Below are 20,613 nucleotides of genomic sequence, written 5' to 3' on the forward strand. Positions count from 1 at the left end.
AAGGTATTTTAAATCATACATTCTGACATTTTGTTGAGAAGTGACCGTGCGTGCGTGCGTGCGTGTTTGCGTGCGCGTGCGTGCGTGTTTGCGTGCGTGCGTGTTTGCACACGCGTGCGTGTGTGTCTGTGGCTCTCACTGAAAAACATTTCTATTTTACTCCAATGGCTCTCTTAGTCAAAAATGTTCCTGACCACCTCTAGAGGGCTGTTATGAATTTGGGCAAGCTATTAGAATGTTTACTCGCCTCCACATTATAGAGCGCACAACAAATTAATGAATTATCACACGTCACAGCTGAGACAGTGTACATTCCCCCAACAGCAAATGGTGGCGCAGCCTTAGATGCCCTAATGACTATCGTGAACAGGCTGCAAACCCAGTCCCCCAAACCCCTGCTCATCATTTCTGGGGACTTCAATCATGTCTTCCTGCAGTCCTCCCTCCCAACATTCACACAGTATGCAACCTGCGCTACCAAAGACAATAACATCTTGGACTTGTTTTAAAGGACAACCGACATCACTTTTTTTGTTTCCTAACTGACATCAGAAAAACATTTTATAGCATCTAAAATACCCAAAACACGCAGTATGATATTTTTAGTCAAATACAAAACACCAATAAAAATGACTTAGTGTCCAAAATCTGCAAAAAATTGAGCTGCGAATTGGGAATTTTCAGAAAGTCAGTCAGTTTGTGACGTCACGCCAAGACGTCTTGCATTGCTCGAGAATAAAAACAATGGCTTCAATTCAGAGAATAAGCTTTCTTCGTTGTACTAAGTTCATCCTGTCTAATTTAAAGCAGATTCTTTACTTACAGACAGTGTCTGTAAGTAAAGAATCTACTTTAAATAAGCTTTCTTGTTACACATACAGTTATGAATATGATTCAAATAGTTCTGAAGAGGAAAGCATACATTTTTGCAATCGATTAACGAATTTATTCCGTGCCATTTTGAGGCAATATTAGGGGGAAATGTATCACCAAAAAAGAGGCAGAAAATGGCGACCAAGCTCCGTGTGAGAAATTAAACAACCCGTTTCCACAGGCTGATAAATTAGATGGAGCTTTGTCGCCCTCTTCTGCCTCTTTTTGGTGCAACACGATGTTTTCAGACCAAACAAGTACAGTAAAATGCATTGACATGATGGAAGGACTGCTACAATGTGTCCTTATTTCGGTCAGGGGCGTTCCTTTAGTGATGTAGGGTGAGGACTTCAGCGAGAGTTTTAAAACGTAAAATATAGCTATATGCGGTGGAATCTTTGTAAAATACGCTCAGTAGAAGTCATTTGAAGCCATTTTACAAATTATGGACACAACTTGTCCGAAGACGTCGGTTGTCCTTTAAGCTAATGCCGAGGATGCATACAGACCCTCCCCCCTCCCCGATCTTGGACGCTGGACAGACTCGTCGTCACCCACTTGCGATCGCTGGCGAACTACCACTGGACCCGCTACAGTTTGCCTACCAGCCCAGCATCGGTATGGAGGACGCCATAATCTACCTCCTCCATTTGCGTTGCTGCACCCGGAGAATGCTGGGAGTACTGTGAGGATCACGCTATTCGGTTTCTACAGTCCTTTCAACATCATCCAGCACAATCTGCTGGGCGACAAGCTGCAGCATACCGGAGTGGACCACCACCTCACACTTTGGATTGTAGATTAGCTCACAAACCGGCCACAGTATGTGAGGGCAACGAACTGTGAGTCGGACTTCTCTGTAGCACTGCACCGCCGCAGGGTAGTCCGAAGCACGAAACAGGCTTCTGATTGGCTGCCGTACCGAGTATGTAATTTGCCAAACGAACATTCGTTTGGCAATTTGCATACCGTGCATACTATCCCGTGACTGAAAAGTGTACAGTACTTGAAAGTTTTGAACGCTTAGAAAGAGGAGTCCACATGGCTTGTAGCGGTTAGTTTGTAGCTTTTGCTTTATTGAATAAAACAAATGAAAATAATCTTTTATTTTCTCGAAGAATTTGTTGGCCACCCAGGAGTGGACGTTTTGAAAGTTGTACGCCCAGCGTAAAAGTTGTACGCCTATTGTATGTAATTTTTCTAACGCCCGCCTGCGGCGCTCGATTACAAAAGGTACGATTTAGACTGGTGGAATATATACGTCGAGGAAGACTGCATCTTCTTGTCTTGTGCATAAATTAAATTATAAACAACCAACGTCACTTTTTTGTTTCCTAACTGACATCAGAAAAACGTTTTATAGCGTCTAAAATACCCAAAACACACAGTATGATATTTTTATTCAAATGCAAAACACCAATAAAAATGATTTTAAACAGATTCTTATCTTACAGACAGCGAAACTCTCTCAGTGTACCGTCTTTCTTTGTAAATATGTGTAACCCATGTATAATATGTATTTGCAACTATATATTTTTGTAATAACGAGCGTGAGTGTGTGTGCGTGAAGAGATGCCCATTTCACGGTAAGATCATAGCATTGTCATCAAATGGTGAGTATAGTTTTTGCTTTTTTGAATGTTGCTGTGCCGATGACCATTTTGTGTTTTGGAGCCTTTTAGTGAGCGAGTTGCTTGTTCTGTAGCCACAAAGGCACATAAGTCTTCTTGTGCCAGTCCCAAGCCCGGAAAAATACAGAGGGTTGTGTCAGGAAGGGCATCCGATGTAAAAGCTTGGCCAAAACAAACATGCGGATCAAACCTCTAAAGATGGAGGACACTGATTCGCTGTGGCGACCCCGTCAAGGGAAAAGCCGAAAGGAAAAGAAGAAGAAGATATTTTTGCAATGTATTTATTTATATTTATTTTAGACACTTATTCTGATGTTTTGCACGGGTGAATGAAAAAGGAGGGGCGGAACAAACACGGGGTGACGGCTTTAAGTGGGGACCGGTAAAGGTGAGGGACAGACAAAAAGAGGTGAAGATGGGGTAAAAAGTTGGTTAAAGAAAAACCCGTGGCGGTGTGTGAGAGAAAACAGAGGCTCGACCAGACCCTGTGGATTTTTTTTGCACGTTGGCACAGAGGACTTTGACCTGAACTCTCTGAGAAAGATTAAAGTTATCGCTTACTCTGCGATAGATGAGGCGAGGCGGTGACGAGCCACCTGTTGTGGACGCGCCGGACAATAGTAGATATATATTTTTCCCTCCCTTACCTTTGGAAATATACACTTTTTTTTCCTTGGATTACTTTCAACGGGACGAGGACTCTGCAGGCCTGCATCAAACCTTAAAGGACAGCCAACGTCACTTTTTTGTTTCCTAACTGACATCAGAAAAACGTTTCATAGCATCTAAAATACCCAAAACACACAGTATGAGATTTTTATTCAAATGCAAAACACCAATAAAAATGACTTAAAGTGTCCAAAATCTGTAAAAAAATTGAGCTGTGAATTGGGCATTTTCAGAAAGTTGGAGAATCAAAACAATGGCTTCAGATTCGGAGAATATGCTTTCTTGTTACACATCCAGTTATGAATATGATTCAAATACTTCTGAAGAAGAAAGCATGCATGTTTGCAATCGATTAAATAATTTATTCCGTGTCATTTTGAGGCATCAGGGGTGGGAAATGTCCCACCCAAGGGAGGCAGAAAATGGCGACAAAGCCGTGTAGGGAATTAGTCAGCCCGTTTCCACAGGCTGATAAATTCCTTCCATGGAGCTTGGTTGCCCTCTTCTGGCGGCTTTTTGGTGCAACACAAGGTTTTCAGACCAATCAAGTACATTAGCAAAATACATTGACGTGATGGAAGGACTGCTACAATGTGTCTTTTTTTGATCAGGGGCGTTCCTTCAGTGATGTAACGTACGGACTTGTCACCAACTCAAAAACAAGACTTCCTGAATATTCAGCGTGAGTCTTAAAACGTAAAATGTAGCTAGTAGAAGTCATTTGAAGCCATTTTACAAATTATGGACACAACCTGTCCGGAACGTCGGTTGTCCTTTCAGTATCATTTTGCCGGCTGTGATTTTTGGACTGTGGACTTTAATGAAGGACATTTAGTTTCATTCGCGGGACTTGAAGTCGGGTTTGGATTAATTTTGTGTTTGTGTTACATGTTTTAATGTGGGCACACGCGGATTATATACAGGTGTGGCTTGTGTATGTGCAAAATCGGTTTTCCTCTTAAAATGTGGTGGGTGCGGCTTATAATCAGGTGCGCTCTATAGTCCGGAAATTACGGTATGTTATCACTTCTATGGCTTTGTTCTGTTAATGTTTGGCATGGACATTTGAAATATGCAGTTTTGTTGCCCGTCAAAAAAAGTTGGTATTTTTCAGTCTCTTTAATTATTAGAGCGGTAAAGGAGCAGTCTGCATGTCTGTGCAGTTTCATTGGGTGTATGTCAGAGATGTTCGATCGGATACTGTGGACAAAGGCTCGAACACAGGAAGATTGTCTTTTACTGCCAGCAGGGGACGTAGCCGTTCAAGATAGACGACCATATTCTGCAGTCCTCTGCCAAGCTATTTCTAGAGAGTAAATGCATATTTAAGTAATACATTAGTAAAATCCAGCAGCTCATGTATTTTGTTTTTCTACTTTCATTCCTTTCATCACTTTGCTGCTGTGAAATGTAAATTTCTCCACTGTGAGACTAATAAAGGCATATCCAATCCAATCCAATAAAACATAGTTTTCTTGATTCGAATACCATACCCCTGGATATCCCAAGCACCAAGAGCTATAAATAATAGAGCATAGACATTTTAAGTGGTTGTCTTTCCCTGAACCGATAGATTTGTCACCCGGCTAATGAGCTCTTCCTGTGATGGAGTTTCAAGTCTTAAATTCTGCCGAAGGAAGGAGTTAACCAAGTACTAAATTATGTCCAAGGCTAGATCTCCTAGATGAAGATGACAGGATAACAGGCGATGTCTGTTCAATTCAGATCGACCCATGGTTTATGTGCTTTCATTGTGTACTCGAGTAACACATGTTCACGAAGCATATAACATGAAACTTTCAAATCTGATAACTTATTTTCTGTCTCTATCAATGTATGAGTGGCCATGGGGTGATTTGATCGTTTTACCACAATGTGAATCACCCAGAAAAAGTGACCACAAGTCGGGACATCGCTCATTACGTTTATGTTTGCCTTGGATATTTTCGAAGGATTGTTAAAAGCAGATAAAAGCAAAATTCCTTGAATCAATTCTATACAAAATGCCAGGCATACTGACAATGCGGACAAAAGAGGGCAAAAAAATGATCACGCATTTAAGATTTAAATCTTCTTCTTTTCTTTCTTTCTTCTTTAATTCCTTCTTTGTTTTATCATTTTGCACAACTCTCATTTCTTGTTCAATTATCTAATTGTAACATCTTTATTGCCATGTAGAACACAAATAATTTGTCTCCGGTTGAACACGCTGCACTCCTATCATCATAGAAAAATGGAGGCACTATCCAGTTCTATTTGGGTTACTGTTTAGTATTGTATTTTTGTATTTTGTATTTTTGATGCATTTTTATGCTTTATGAAACATTTACTTCTGATTTGAAATTTGGATAAATTTGGTGAGTTTAACATTTGAATAAGAGGTACAACAACATGTTAGCTTTCCCCTGATTATTCTGACTGTTCATTACTTTATAACAAGAATATGACATGTAATAGTAAGGCATTCTGTACTAATTATAAATTGAGGGTTCAGTTCAACAACAGTTGGAATTTTCTATCAGGAACAGAAATTACAATGCATGGTAAAATTCATATTGTGCAAGGTATTAAGTATTGTCATACATATTAGCATATTTGACAATAAAGCTGACTTTTTTTGTATTAGAGGTTAAACTAAAAAAAACTCAAAAACCTGACAAGCTTTTAAAAAGAAAAACAATGTTAAGTGACACATAAAAGAATCTCTCATTCAAATTTGCTTTTGAACGTTGACATTGAAGTATCAAACCGAAGAGAACCATGAATTTTGTGTATCGTTGCAATTTAATTACAAAGTGTATGGATATATACAGTAAATACAATGCTCTACATTTTTACAAGGAAGTGGAATGGTCTCAATTAGGCCTTGATATCTGCCAGAAAGAAATATGTTCATTTGTGTAGCTTGCTATACAAGTGCTGGATTTATCCTGAGCGTCTGTTGAGCAATATATATTTATTTAGCGAAATTGAACCACAGCATGTCAGAATAATTAGACTGAAGTATGCTAGAAGACAATTTCTTATTCCTCATGAAAAAACTACACGCTCTCCTGTTGATCAAAAATAAAAAGTCACAAATATAACTTGATGTATTGTGTTATACATTTTTTTGCACAATGCAGCAGTGGTAATACTAGAGCCTATTCAAATGTAAAGCAACATTTTTGTTTGTTGGTGTAACACTTATTTGACTATATAATGTACATTTTTAACATAAATTGACATTCATATATTCAAAATTAGCTGATATCCACTTAAAACATTATATATATATATATATATATATATATATATAGTAAGTATAGTATAGTAAAATCCGACTTGCGACCGGGTTCCGTTCCAATAAAACGGTCGTAAGTCAAACGGTCGTAAATTGAAATCCATTCAAAATGGCCGACGCGAGGTTTATACGACAGGATAGTATACAATGTCAATCTCTTGTTTTTAAGCAATGTTTTCTATCGAATACTATTATATATCAAACTGTTTACAGTTCATTTATACATTTTATAACTTGTAGTGTCATTTTTATCATTTTATATTTCGTATTATCGATTTTTATTACTGAATACCTGTACCTGTAATGTATACCAAACAGTTTACTGTACAATTTATTAATTCTATACTTGCCTTTTAGTGTCAGCTTCCCACACATGCGCGCTGTTGAAAAATCGCTCTCCCTGCTAACAGTGAAGCCAGAAGTGGTCGCCCGATACATACACTCGGACTCAGGCGGACGCCGAAGGAAAAAAAGCAGTGTACAGCACTACAGGAGATGTTGCTGAGACGGTATTTATGTGTCACTACTGTACTGAGTGTAGTCACGCAGTAGCTTGCTGTGCGAGAGTGAGATGCTGGCTGGCCAAAATTGTATTACGCGTTGCCGGCTGCTCGCGCATTGCGGTGCCAGGGGTAGAAAAAAAAGGGTCTGGCGGCTGTAAGTACGGGTACGTAAGTCGCACCGGTCGTAAGTCGAATGTTACCTGTATATGAATAAATAATTCAATGGGGCTCTTTGTTTCACATGGCATATGAAGAGTGTTTACAGTTAGGCAAAAACAAAACATTGCTTCATGTGACATTTGTTACATTCTTGATCATGCTGCCATTGAATTGCTGGGGTGACATGTACAGTATAAACCACAATTTAATAAAACTAGACTTTATTCGATACATTATATGTTCAAAGAAAACTAAACATGGTTTTCCCTCTGGTTTGTAACAGTACACTATGAGTCACAAAGGTCCAACATGCACAGTTGCAAAGCTGAAAAACAGAGTACCAAATTATTTAAAGTAAATATATGATGCAGCAGTAGAGTGGTGTTCCTTTCCAGTTTACACGGCGTATGTGGGGAGTTCTGTGGAGAATTGCACATGAACATGAGGTTTGTTATGTGTTAGAATATTTTTTCATGAAAATGTAAATATTATGATATGGTGGTATTGTCACTTCAAGGGACATGTGTGATTGGGTAAGAATTAGCACCCACTCAATTTAATATAATGGCAGCAGTAACAGGAATGACAAATGAGAAACAGCACTTTTATAAAAAGTAGATTCTTTCACATTAACATCAGATCTTCTCATTTAAAATATTAATCATGATCTCCCAAAATAGATTAAAATTTAACAATGGTGACTTGTCACTGATACTGGTTGTAATTCATAAAATCCTCCTCTCACTTATGTTCAAGTCATCATAATTAATTGTGCATATCATTTTGATCAAACTTTGTAGGTTTTGTTCTAGCACATTTTAAATGTTTATATTAGAGAAATATTGTGGCCTTTGCATTATTAGCCGTGAAAGTTGTTGTACAGCCGTGAAAGTACTGAGTACACTATGCACACTTGTATGTGTGTGTGTGGAGGGGTGTGGGTGCATATATATTTATATATATATATATATATATATATATATATATATATATATATATATATATATATATATATATATATATATATATATATATATATACAGAGAGAGAGAGAGAGAGAGAGAGAGAGAGAGAGAGAGATAGATAGATAGATAGATAGATAGATAGATAGATAGATAGATAGATAGATAGATAGATAGATAGATAGATAGAATCCTCGTCTCACCCCCCATCGGTGGTGTCTGTCCCCCATTTTAGCTCGGGTCCTCTAACAGATGCCAGGAAGCTTGAGGGTTCTGCGCAGTATCCGTGCTGTTCCCAGCACTGCGCTTTTCTGGACTGAGATATCCGATGTTCTTCCCGGGATCTGTTGCAACCACTCGTCGAGTTTGGGGGTCACTGCCCCGAGTGCTCCGACCACCACAGGCATGACTGTCACCTTTACCTTCCAGGCTCTCTCCAGCTCCTCTCTGAGCCCTTGGTATTTCTCGAGTTTCTCATGTTCCTTCTTTCTGATGTTTCCATCACTCGGGACCGCTATATCCACGACAACGGCTTTCCTTTGCCCTTTATCTATGACCACGATATCTGGTTGGTTGGCCATTACCATCTTGTCAGTCTGTATCTGGAAGTCCCACAGGATCTTTGCTCAGTCATTCTCTACTATCTTTGGAGGTGTTTCCCACCATGTAGGCTTTCCCTGCCAGCATCTTACACCCTGCAGTTATGTGTTGGATTGCCTCAGGTGCCTCTTTGCACAACCTACACCTTGGGTCTTGTATGGTGTGGTATATCCCTGCCTCTATGGCTCTGGTGTTCAGGGCCTGCTCTTGAGCAGCCAGGATGGGTGCCTCTGTGCTGTCCTTTAGGCCAGCCCTCTCTAGCCACTGATAGGACTTCTTGAGATCAGCCACTTCTGTTATGGTTCGGTGGTACATCCCGTGTTGGGGCTTTTCCTCCCATGGTTGTCCCTCTTCCAGCACCTCATCCTCTTTTCCCAATTGTCTGAGACATTCTCTGAGTACATCTTACGTTGGAGCCTTTTCTTTGATGTATTCATGGAGCTTGGATGTTTCATCCTGGACAGTGGCTCTCACACTCTCTAGTCCCCGGCCTCCTTCCTTACGGCTTGTGTACAGTCTCAGGGTGCTGGACTTGGGATGGAACCCTCCATGCATCCACCCTCCCCTTCAGTGTGGACTAACTTGCCCCTCTTAGTCACCATCCGACTACATTTCTCCAGCCCGAATGACATCCCGATATCACTGCTGTAGATCCTGGTTGTGTGGATCAGGGAGTCTATGTCCCTTCGCTCTTAGCATACAGCTTTATGTCATCCATGTAGAGGAGGTGACTGATCGTAGCTCCATTTCTGAGGCGGTGTCCATAGCCTGTCGATTATCTGGCTGAGGGGGTTCAGTCCTATGCAGAACAGCAGTGGGGAGAGTGCATCACCTTGTTATATGCCACATTTGATGGACACTTGCGTTAGTGGCTTGCCATTGGCTTCCACATCCTCATTGAGTTTGCAACGAAGGCTCTCAGGATCCTGTTGACCATACATGTGATCCATGTGTGTGGCATCGAGTCATATGCTTTCTTGTAATCAATCCAGTGCACCGGTTGGTATGTCGGGAACTGCAGTCTTGTGCGACTATTCTGTCAACCAGCAGCTGATGTTTGGCACCTCTAGTATCTCTACCAATGCCTTTCTGTGCTTTGCTCATGTATTGATCCATGTGTCCACTTATCTTAGCCGAAATGATGCCTGACATGAGCTTCCATGTTGTGGAGAGACAGGTTATTGGCCGATAGTTGGAAGGAACTGCACCCTTTGAGGAAGCATTTCATTCATTGGGGCTGGCTTCCCAATCTCATCATTCATTGGGGCTTACCTCCCAATCTCCGGTTGAACCTCTTCCTCTGATGTGGCAGCCTGGGGCTCTTCACCTCGGAATTTGTGTTGTACCTCATCAATCTCAAGTTGTGACAGCAATTGCCGTTTGTGGATATTGGAACACCGAGCTACTAGTTGTTTCGTGGTCAACCGTGACTGTGGGTTTCGAAGTAACCATTCAGCCCCCATTCTCTGCATGTAACCCCTCAGACTAGGGTTGCTGGAGTAGTAGCATTCCAACAGAGCCATGTTATCGCATCTCGTCCATATCTGCTTTGTTCCAGTAGCCCATTTTTCATCAAGGTGCTCTGGTTCCCCAGCGCCTGACGCAGACCTTATTTAGCCATCCTGGGTGAGTCCCATTCATCAGCAACTGGTTCACTTGTGCTGCTCAGCGCTCGTGGAGAGCTGTGAGTTTCTTTAGCCAGTAGGTGTGGACCATATGCCGTCCAGTTTTTCATACCTGAGACTCTTACTTGTATATCTGCCGCTGTGATGGTAACTGGGTTCTGTTCAGGGAGGTTGCTGTGCTCCTCTTTCAAAGTCACCAGCCATTGTGCACTGCTGTTATGCTGTTACCTCCTTCTCCCATATGCCTTTCCAGTATCTTTCAGTTTCCAGCCTTGGAGGGTCTGCTCTGCCGTTAGAACCCTGCCATTGAGCGTACCTCTTTAGGCGATTGGACAAGGCCTGCAGCCTTTGTTTGGCAGTTTCGAGTGCGTCAATTGACTCACATCTTTCCGAGCCGCCTTGATCTTAGCCTCCAACCGTCTTTTCCATGGTGGGTAACGAATCTCGTGGCTCTCATGGTTGCTCTTGTAGCCAAGCATCTCTAGGATCACTGATGCTGAGGCGTATATCAGCTGATTGGTTTCCGGGATCCTTCCGGTCGGGATCGTTCTCAGTGCTGCATTCACAGTTTCCATGAGACTTTCAGGTGGTACTTCACATAGCCGTTGTAATCGGTTTCTTAGTTGCCCAGTTTTCATTCTTGCCATGATCTTATGTCTCAGTTCAGTTGGTGCTTCGCTCAGCATTTCATTCATTGGGGCTGGCTTCCCAATCTCATCATTCATTGGGGCTTGCATCCCAATCTCTGGTTGAACCTCTTCCTCTGATGTGGAAGCCTGGGGCCCTTCACCTCGTAATTTGTGCTGTACCTCATGAGCCGGCATATAATTCGATTTATTGTCCCTCAAAAATCTATTTTATGGAAACCTGGGAACGGATTATTCCCATTTTAATGGTTTCATATGGGAATTTTGTTTTGTGATACACAATTTATATATATATATATATATATATATATATATATATATATATATATATATATATATATATATATATATATATATATATATATATATATGCCTTCTTGGACTGGCCCATTTAAGTTCTATACAATCAAAAAAACCACTGACATACACATACACCCACATTCGTGAACACACACACACACACACACACACACACACACACACACACACACACACACACACACAAACACACAGAAGTGCGGGGTGTGTTTCATGATGGAACACAAACATAATCAAAGAAGTATGAAACGGCATCAATGACATGTTTACCAATTAGCCGTGTGTTAAATGCTGTGTCCAAACTCTCCAAAGAATGAACCACGTCCTGCTGCGAGGTTGGCGTGGCCTCTGTTGGATTAGCTGGACGAATCATTTCTTGTTCCTTTTCGTTCTGCATCTGCGCATAGACGTTGAGGCCTGGGATCTTCCTTGGAGAAAGATTTACATTGAGGCAAATAGATGAAGGGTATAGCCTAACTGAATTAACAAGAGCGGGGCCACTGAAAGTTTCTTCACCTCACTTGTACTGCTCTCCTAGTTGCACATCTGCTACAATCCATTTATTGCTGGAATACGTGCCATGTCTCAGCAATTGCTAGTATAGGTGATAAGGTTTTGCTCTTTTCTTTTGTCTGTCTGAATCGTCGTGATACTTGCTGCGCTATTACGGAGCAACAGCACATTGGTGAGAAGACATTTAACATTTGAGAAAGGTCAACTGCCGACATTCAAAGGGCTGACTATCGATAAACTATGACGACTGACTGACATTTAGAGCAAACAAAAGACGTCCAACTTATTTGAAAATATGTGTGAGGGGAAAAGATAATTCCCCTCCATCAAATTTCATCAAAGGTGGCTTTTGACGGTCAGCTATCAAAAGGAAATAGACCTGAGCAAGGTGCTTTTGTTAACAAAGCCACCAAGTTCCCCACCAACAAGCTACAAAACCTTTCGATTGCTTCCCTTGTGGAGTCCTCATTCTCAAGGCATTTCATGAAGATTTTACCTCTTGAATTTATAGATGACGAAAACAGCTAAACCCGCAATCACAACTGACAGTAACATCAACATGGCAGGGGTGCTGTGGTTCCCGCTGCTGTCCACGAGCGGTGCTGCGGAGAAAACAGAATATGGACGTTAATCATTGTAAAGACTGCGAGACTAATAAAGGCAAATCCAATCCAATCCAAATGTGGCTGCAAAAACAACTTCAAACACAACCTCGCAAAACCAAGGGTTAGCATACAAAATAAACTTTAACCTTAGGTGGTAGCTTGACTTGTGAGTTGTTAGGTGAACAAGCACATTAATTAATGAACTTGTGAATGAATTAAAAAAAGTCTTGTTGCACTAAATTGAAAAGGTATATTGTAACAGTTAGACTTGGAAAACATGCAGGATACAGCCCTTTGAGGGCAGAAGTTGACGCCTGTGACATAGATTACAATATATAAAAAAATGTTCACTTCAGTGGGGATCTTTCCCCATCTTGATAACACATTCACTTTTCCACGACCCAATAATATTTTCACCACATTAACGTGTTCGATGTCATTGCTGAGTTGTGCTCTTCACAAAAGAGCCTCATTTGGAGATTAATGGTGAAACCAATCCAGTCAGTTGACTGCCATTTCGGGGATTCTATGTAGGAAAGACAAATGGCTTAGCTGTGGTACTCCTAAATTACTCCAAGTGCCTCAAAACACATACTGTGACCAAATTGAGCTGAGAATATGTTGGCAGTCCACCACACACTCTCTAGATTACTCACACAGTTGCTCCAATTGGTAAGGATGGCCATCTTTCTTTGGCAAGGGTTTCATTCCAAAAACAAACTTTGCCATAAAGTGGCACTGTATTATATGCACAGGAATGATTGATGGGCACACTGTAATGCTGAAGCTCTTTCTCTCATGCAGTGGCAAGGACTCAGGATCTCCCTGGACGAGCAAGAGAAAGTGGCTCGGGAGAGGGAAGCCGGCCCTTCCCTGCTAAAGCCAAAGCTGCCACGACCTGATCTCAGAAAATCAGAAGACTGTGATTATGATGATGATGATGATGATGATGATGATGATGATGATGATGAGGCCATAATCAATGCATGTCAGTTACATACTAACTACAGGAAACATTTCTGCTGGTGAAGTCTTATCAACGAGGGCCTCCTGGTGCCCCAAAAAAAAGGGTAACAATCTGGTTTTAACACGTACGTCCTCCCTTTTCCAAATATTGCGATGTGATCCGTAAAATTTCTTCTGCAGTTGTTTTTTCAGGCAGTGCCTTGCAAAATAGGACGTTTTCTCATCTCCATCGACGAAAGGCACATTAGCCAAGAGCTGATAATCTCCACTAATATCCGTGGACTCGTCAACTAGCAATGCAATTTTCCGACTGATTTGTATATTTTCCAAACCAAGACATTCTATGTCCGTAGACATGTCATCAATATGTATGGCAATTGTGTTATCAGAGAGCGGGACTTTAACGATATCTTTAACTGCGTCGGGGCGGAGTATCTTGTTGACAATGGCGAGACAGGCAGGTAACATGAATGTCTCTACCACAGTGTGCGGCTTTTAAGGTTTTAGAATGAGTTCGGCTACTATGTAACTAGGTTTTAGCACTTTCTCATTTACCTTTGTGTTTTTTTCTCATAAAAGTTGCCTGTTTCTTTGTATTTTCACGCAGGCAAACGGAATAGCCTGTCAGCTTGTTTTGAAGCGATTGGTGTTTCATTTGGATATTGCTTCTCGCCACACACCAGGCATAATGAAGTAGATGTCATCTCGTCCCCGGAGAAGGTAAATCCATATTAAAGATATCTTTCACTATATTGCCTTGAGCTCACGTTATTGTTTTCTTTGTCGCACAACTCATAGTAGTGCCTTAATCCGGGTCAGAATCAATTTTGAGTTTGCAGTTGATCTTTTTAAAAACTTGTCCATGTCAGTCACCACGACTTCTCATGTGCATCATTAAGTCTCTCGGAGGAACGTGGCAATCAGCTACGTGTTGCCACACAGACGAATATGAAATTACCCTCACAGTCTCTACAGCACGGACACCGGACAATGACATCATCTTCGCATAAAAGCATTAATAAATGTTTTATATTTTTTGAAAAAAGTGACATTGGATAATTTCACACAGCACACCTGACGAGAGAGTGGTTAAAAATCACTGGTATAAGCCAATCACACACGAATTGGAATTCTTCAGGTACGATGGCAACACCACATAATACTGTACATAGTGTAGATTAGATCAATTTCCAAAGGTTTCTGTATATTTAACTGTTGAGTAGTGACTTGCACAAGGCCCCCCAAAATAACTTTTGCACAAGTGGCTGTGTCATTACCTCCTGATAAGTGTGCAGCGTAGACTGTGACCTGGACCCCAGGTCGCAAGGTGAACTGAACCAGATTTTGATTCAAAGCACTCAGCATCATCTCAGACAACTGTTGGTACAAGGAATAGAATTTAGTTTACTCTGAACCCTAAAATGTTATAAGTTTGATTTCATGCCATCTGTTTTTTCGACTTCACCAGAAAAACCTACGGGTGCTTAAAATGTTTAAGTGGTAGTCTGATTTGTGACATAAATTGTAAAAAAAAAAAAAAACAAACAAAAAACACACAGAATCACCTGAAATACATGCATCGATATGACGTTTGTTTGCTTTAAAAAAAGAACAACAAAATCACCAAAGGCATTTCTACTTATGCTCACAAGAACATTTGCAATTATTTTAGAAGAATCACACCAGTATTACATCATTCATGGAGTTGGTATTTTCCTCTCAGACGCTCACCGCAAAGCTAATGTCACAGCATGAGAGAAACACTTTATCCTTAGCGGACAAAATATTGGTGCAATATTTTTCTATATTTTTGTGGGCATAATTAGAAATGTCACAATATTCTTTTCACATGTATTTTGAGTTTTTGACTTCTACCACAGGTGCCAGTCAACCGCAGTGTTGTTGGCTCTTGGTATTTCCAAAGAAATACATATTTTACACCTTTTGCCACGGAACAAATGTCACTCATCATACATACATATATATATATATATATATATATATATATATATATATATATATATATATATATATATATATATATATATATATATATATATATAGTGATATCATGAGAGGCTAGCTCTCATCGGGACAGGACAAGAAGTGCAATGGACGACAGGTTTGGATACAAACAAAAGGTTTTAATCAAGGGTTTCAAGGGGAATTCACAAGCAACAAAGGTTTGAATAGTGTCTCTTCCAATACTTAACTCCAAATAAAGTCTCTTCTGAGGTAAAACTGAAGACGGCGTTCTTTTCCAAGAGTCTCTCGGCCTCACCCCTCTTGACGTCCTCCTCATGTAGCCTAGCTACCTTTAGCTAGGTCCAAATCCAGTGTCCAGTCGTGTGGTCCTAACTGGCAATGAGTTCCACGCAGCAATCAACTTCTTCACAGAGCACAGCAATCGAGCTTGTCTTTCCCCAAACTCCACACTCAGAGGCTCTCTGCCTTAAGAGCCTTGCTTGCCAATCAAGCCCTGATCAGCTGTAGGTGTGTGGTTTTAATTGCTGCCTTCCACCAGATGGGGCCAAGACTCTCTCTGGGTGGAGCCATCTTAGGGGGATGTATTTGCCCTCCAGGACACAGCCTCTCGTGACATCACAATATATATATATATATATATATATATATATATATATATATATATATATAGAGAGAGAGAGAGAGAGAGAGAGAGAGAGAGAGAGAGAGAGAGAGAGAGAGATAGATAGATAGATAGATAGATAGATAGATAGATAGATAGATAGATAGATAGATAGATAGATAGATAGATAGATAGATAGATAGATAGATAGATAGATAGATAGATTGATTCATATTGAAAAAGGTGCAGGACTCTCACATTCAAACACTGATGTATTTGTTGCGCATAAATTTGCGGCTCCTCCATGAGCCGTCACCATACAATGGTTGAGGGGTTCATTTGTCCCAATGATTGTAGGAGTTAAGTTGTCCGGTCCTTTTTGTACCCTGAAGGGTCCCCCATGGGAAACAGATCCCGAATGAAGGACCAGAAAAGTACTGCTCGACAGACCCTTTCTGATGGTCACCCGGACCCCCCTCTCGAGCCAGGCCTGGAGGAGGGGCTTGTTGACGAGCACCTGGTGGCCGGGTCGACACCCATGCTGAACACCAGCAGCATGGGATGCCGTCAAGCTGAAGAATGAGGCTTATCAAGCCTTTATGGCCTGTGGGACCCCAGAGGCAGCTGACAGTTATCGACTGGCTAAGCGGAATGCAGCTTCAATGGTCACTGAGGCCAAAAATTTTGGTGAGGCCATAAAAGCTGACCTCCGAAGGAGGAGAAAACAGTGCACCACTAACACTGTACAGAGGTGCTGGAGTGGAGGGTCTGCCAGAAGAAGAAGAACAGTGTGGTTTTCATGTTGGAACAGCTCTACACATCTCAGCAGAGTCCCCGAGTGTGTGTGGAAACAGTGCTTTGTGAGTGCATGTGCTTTGTGAACTTGGAGAAGGCATTTAACTGTGTACCTTGGGAGGTTCGGTGGGCGGGTGCTTCTGGAGTACGAGGTAATGATTCTCCTGATACGGACTGTTTGATCCCTCCCCCGCCAATGTGAAAGTTTGCTTCATATTGCTGGCAGTAAGTCGGAATTGTTTACAGTGAGGATTGGATCCCACCACGGCTCCCTATGTCACCTATTCTTGCAAAACATTCATGGACAGAATTTCGAGGCACAGTCGAAGTGTTGAGAAAGTCAGTTTTGGTGGCCTCGGGACATCATCTCTGTTTTTTGCAGATGATTTGGAACTGTTGGTTCCTTCAAGCAAGGCTCTCCAACTGTCATTGGAGTGTTTCGCAGTGTGAAGCTGTTGGGGTGAAACACCAGCACCTTCAAATCTGAAATATTGGCTCTCAATCAGAAAAAAAAGTTGGAATTCCCTCTCAGGTTTGGGAAGTAGATCTTGCCCATAGTGAAGGAGTTGAAGGCTCTTGGCGTCTTGTTCGCAAATGAGGCCAGAAGGAAGCAAGTGATCGCAAAAGAGAGCACCATCTGCTCTTATGCACAAGGCTCGAAATTCGCTGGTCTACCTATGTCCAAACGCACATCAATGGTCACAAGCTATGGGTTGTGACTAAAAATGAGAGAATGCAATAACACATCTCCAGAAACCATGTTCAAAATTGGCCATTTGGGTTTAAAGCAGCCATTTTGGGTATAAAAAAAGGACTCAAATTCCTATTGGGGAATTTGAGTCTATGGGTGAAACTTGTGAGCCCATAGCACAACCATGAATTTGTTTGTAAAATTTCTCCCTAAATTGAAAATCCGTAGTATTAAGGCAGATTTCCAATAATCGGCAGATGTGGTCCAGTTTTAGTTTGGTTCTTTCTGCAGAGAAATGTCCGCCAGTAATCTCGTCCTCACCACTGAGACTGCTGCTGGGGTTGGGACAAATGTAAAGAGAGAAGTCACATCGTAAGATGCCAATGTTTCTTCAGGTTCCAATATGAGGTCTTTGATATGCTCTACAAACCCTGTGGTAATATTCTCTGTTACCAACCAATGGAGCTAAGATAGTTTTAAAATATTTGGCTACATTGTATGTAGAGGAGTCAATGCTACAAACAATGGGTCTGAGGGGCAACCCTTCTTTATGTATTTATATATATATATATATATATATATATATATATATATATATATATATATATAAGATATATATATATATATATATATATATATATAGGGCCTAAACTACCAGTAAGACTTTAGTTTGCTGACGAAGTTTCTTGGATAAGAAGCGAAACGTCCGACACCTTCAAAGAAGTACAGATGACGGCTGAAGAAACCTTTTCATCGAAAGAGAGTTGAGCACAACCCGATGGTAAACTATTTATTCTAACTTTAAACAGGATATACCAATGCTTACATCAACACACGCACACACGGAAAACTTATGAGAGTTAAATTCAGGTGATAAAATCTATGGTCTTTTGGTCTTCATTGAATGATTTTACACATTGAACACAAACATGGAGTGGACTATTGCAACTCTGACTAACTCATGCAGTAGCTTCTTTGTCGATTAAATTAAGTTTTTTGATGGTCGTAGTGCATAACAAAGTTAATAAATCTAACAAAATGTTTTTAATATGCAAAGTCCCTTTACTGGAACAACCTTGAATAAAGATTTATTATGGGATAGGAGGACATGGGGGGAAAATACCTTTTCCATGCGGTTAACCACATGCAAGTGAACCAAATTGATTTCTTTTCCAATTTCATATTTCACTCACTCTCATGACACCTTTCCCACAGAGAGCAGATCAAAAATCATTACAATCAGTTATTTGAATGTGAAAGTCAGGGCTTCTCTTAGTCCACCTTTAGCCAGAAGTGATTCAATCCATCAATCTGGACAATATCTATTTCCCTGCTTAGCTCATACAGGATGAGTCAAAGGAGACTTTCAAGATCATTCGCCTTGATCGTTTTGTCATATCCCCAGGTTTATGATGAGAAAAATGACACAATGCCTCAATGATGTTCATGCAGTAATGTATATCTCCTAGCGGATAACAAGCTGAAATTAACCTGCCAGTACAAATACTGTCAAGAGTTCGGAAAAAGAAGAGCCGATATGGAGACATGTTGACAAACAAATATAATCAACTTTCTTACCTTATTTAAATAACTATATTTCTTAGTGTATTCCCCTTCAATTTGCTGATTGTCAAGCAGGAGGAACATCTCTGCTATTGTAGGCAAACCTGGGAGGACAGTGACGAGAAGATGATCTCCATCCACACCCGTGGCCTAGTGGGGAACATAGTGGAGAGAAATTGAGGGTACATACTTTAATCGGCACAATTCCACTGCCTAACATGTTTTGTTGTGTTGTTTTGGATTGGATTTGCCTTTATTAGTCTCACAAATGTTGATGTTGTTAAATGTTGATCTATTGAAGAAGGGAACTGTCCATACACACACATTTTATTTCCAATGAACAAGCGACAGATATGTATTCTAACTCATGTATACATGAACTGAAAATGTCAAGATTGTATAATTTTGCACCCCAGTGTAATTGACATTTTGCAAATTGTGTTTCTAAGATCAAATCAATGTGTCTGACATTGTGGCAACCGTAGTATACATATAGCTCACTGTATTTGTTTTTCTACTTTCATTCCTTTCATAACTTTGCTGCTGTGAAATGCAAATTTCTCCACTGTGAGACTAATGAAGGCAAATCCAAATCCAAACTCTGTCATTTCCTCTGGTCTGGAGGAGGCTGTCAGAAGGGAGTGGACTGGCTGTAATAAGCTATGAATCAGTAAGCAACGTTGTCTTGGCGTGGTTATGGCCAACATTAACCTTTCTGGTGCTCTCAATAAAGAGTTTATTGCAAGCTTGCCGCTTATTGCTTTGACAAAATGTTGCATTGAAACGTACTCAGCACGTTTACTCACTCTTGTGCCTGTGCTTCAAATAAAATATATGCTGTCGTCCTAGTTAAGAATGTGTGTTTTCATCTTATGTTTTTGATCTTAGATTTTCATCGGTATTTTGACATTAATGAAAAAACAGACACATCCAACGGTAGAAGGATATGCGGCATGTATTTTATAGGCGCAATGTGAAATTTTATCAGAAGAGAATGTTGCAGGAAGTTGAAACAAGCAGCCAATTAATAAAGCAATGCTGTCTTTTTTTATTTTTTACTTTATGCCATCTAGGTTTGAACTGTCTCTTGCTTAACAAGCTGCAAAAGCATTGAACTAAACCTGCCCATTTGGGATAGACTTGCATTTGAAATTGGGGCTTCCATTGGCGTAACTTTGAAGACTTTTGTAGCATTGCACACTGACGTGGGTAAATGCCTTGTAATCCAAATTGTCTGAGACTCTAAATTTCCCTTGCTCTCTCTCTCAAGTGATCCATCACCATGAAAGTCAGATTCACTTTGAAGGTGTCAGCGAGGTCATGCTGCAAGTATAGATTGCAAGGCTGACAGTATAAAGCTGACAGTATTTAAAAAAAAAACGCAACATTTTCCATGACTCCTCATTTTTACCTGGATAAGCGAATTCTTAATGACTTGGCTCACATCTCGCCCCCATTCTGAAACATCAGGGTTGTGGTCGTCCAAGTTTGAAGAAAAGGCCAGCAGATGAGACTGGAAATATTCTGGATGAAAAGGAAATCATGAGCACTTTTACAGTGTCATGAAAGGCCAACTTTATGAGATGATGAGATTATATTATATTCTATTTTGTCTAGTAGTGT

The 20,613-nt window shown here is 40.7% G+C and overlaps 1 protein-coding gene across 10 annotated transcripts in view; it reads right to left on the reverse strand.

The window, feature by feature from the left end:
• LOC148892033 (VPS10 domain-containing receptor SorCS1-like) overlaps positions 1 to 20,613 on the reverse strand; it is a 147,493-nt gene that overhangs the window by 9,158 nt on the left and 117,722 nt on the right. For 2 of the 10 annotated variants that reach the window (XM_089005426.1, XM_089005425.1), the window contains exons 22-26: positions 20,402 to 20,514; positions 19,006 to 19,140; positions 14,632 to 14,731; positions 12,280 to 12,385; positions 11,541 to 11,698 (exon numbers count right to left, since the gene is read on the reverse strand). In XM_089005426.1, the coding sequence (XP_088861552.1) occupies positions 11,541 to 11,698; positions 12,280 to 12,385; positions 14,632 to 14,731; positions 19,006 to 19,140; positions 20,402 to 20,514 (612 nt within the window). Of the gene's footprint in view, positions 1 to 6,824; positions 7,538 to 11,540; positions 12,386 to 14,631; positions 14,732 to 16,164; positions 17,412 to 19,005; positions 19,141 to 20,401; positions 20,515 to 20,613 lie in introns of those variants that run through there. The other 8 variants (XR_016116131.1, XM_089005427.1, XR_016116132.1 and 5 more) reach the window with 8 other exon arrangements.

This window comes from Hippocampus bargibanti, linkage group LG10 (assembly GCF_051943395.1).
Source record: "Hippocampus bargibanti isolate YZ-2025 linkage group LG10, ASM5194339v1, whole genome shotgun sequence".
Lineage (NCBI taxonomy): Eukaryota > Metazoa > Chordata > Actinopteri > Syngnathiformes > Syngnathidae > Hippocampus > Hippocampus bargibanti.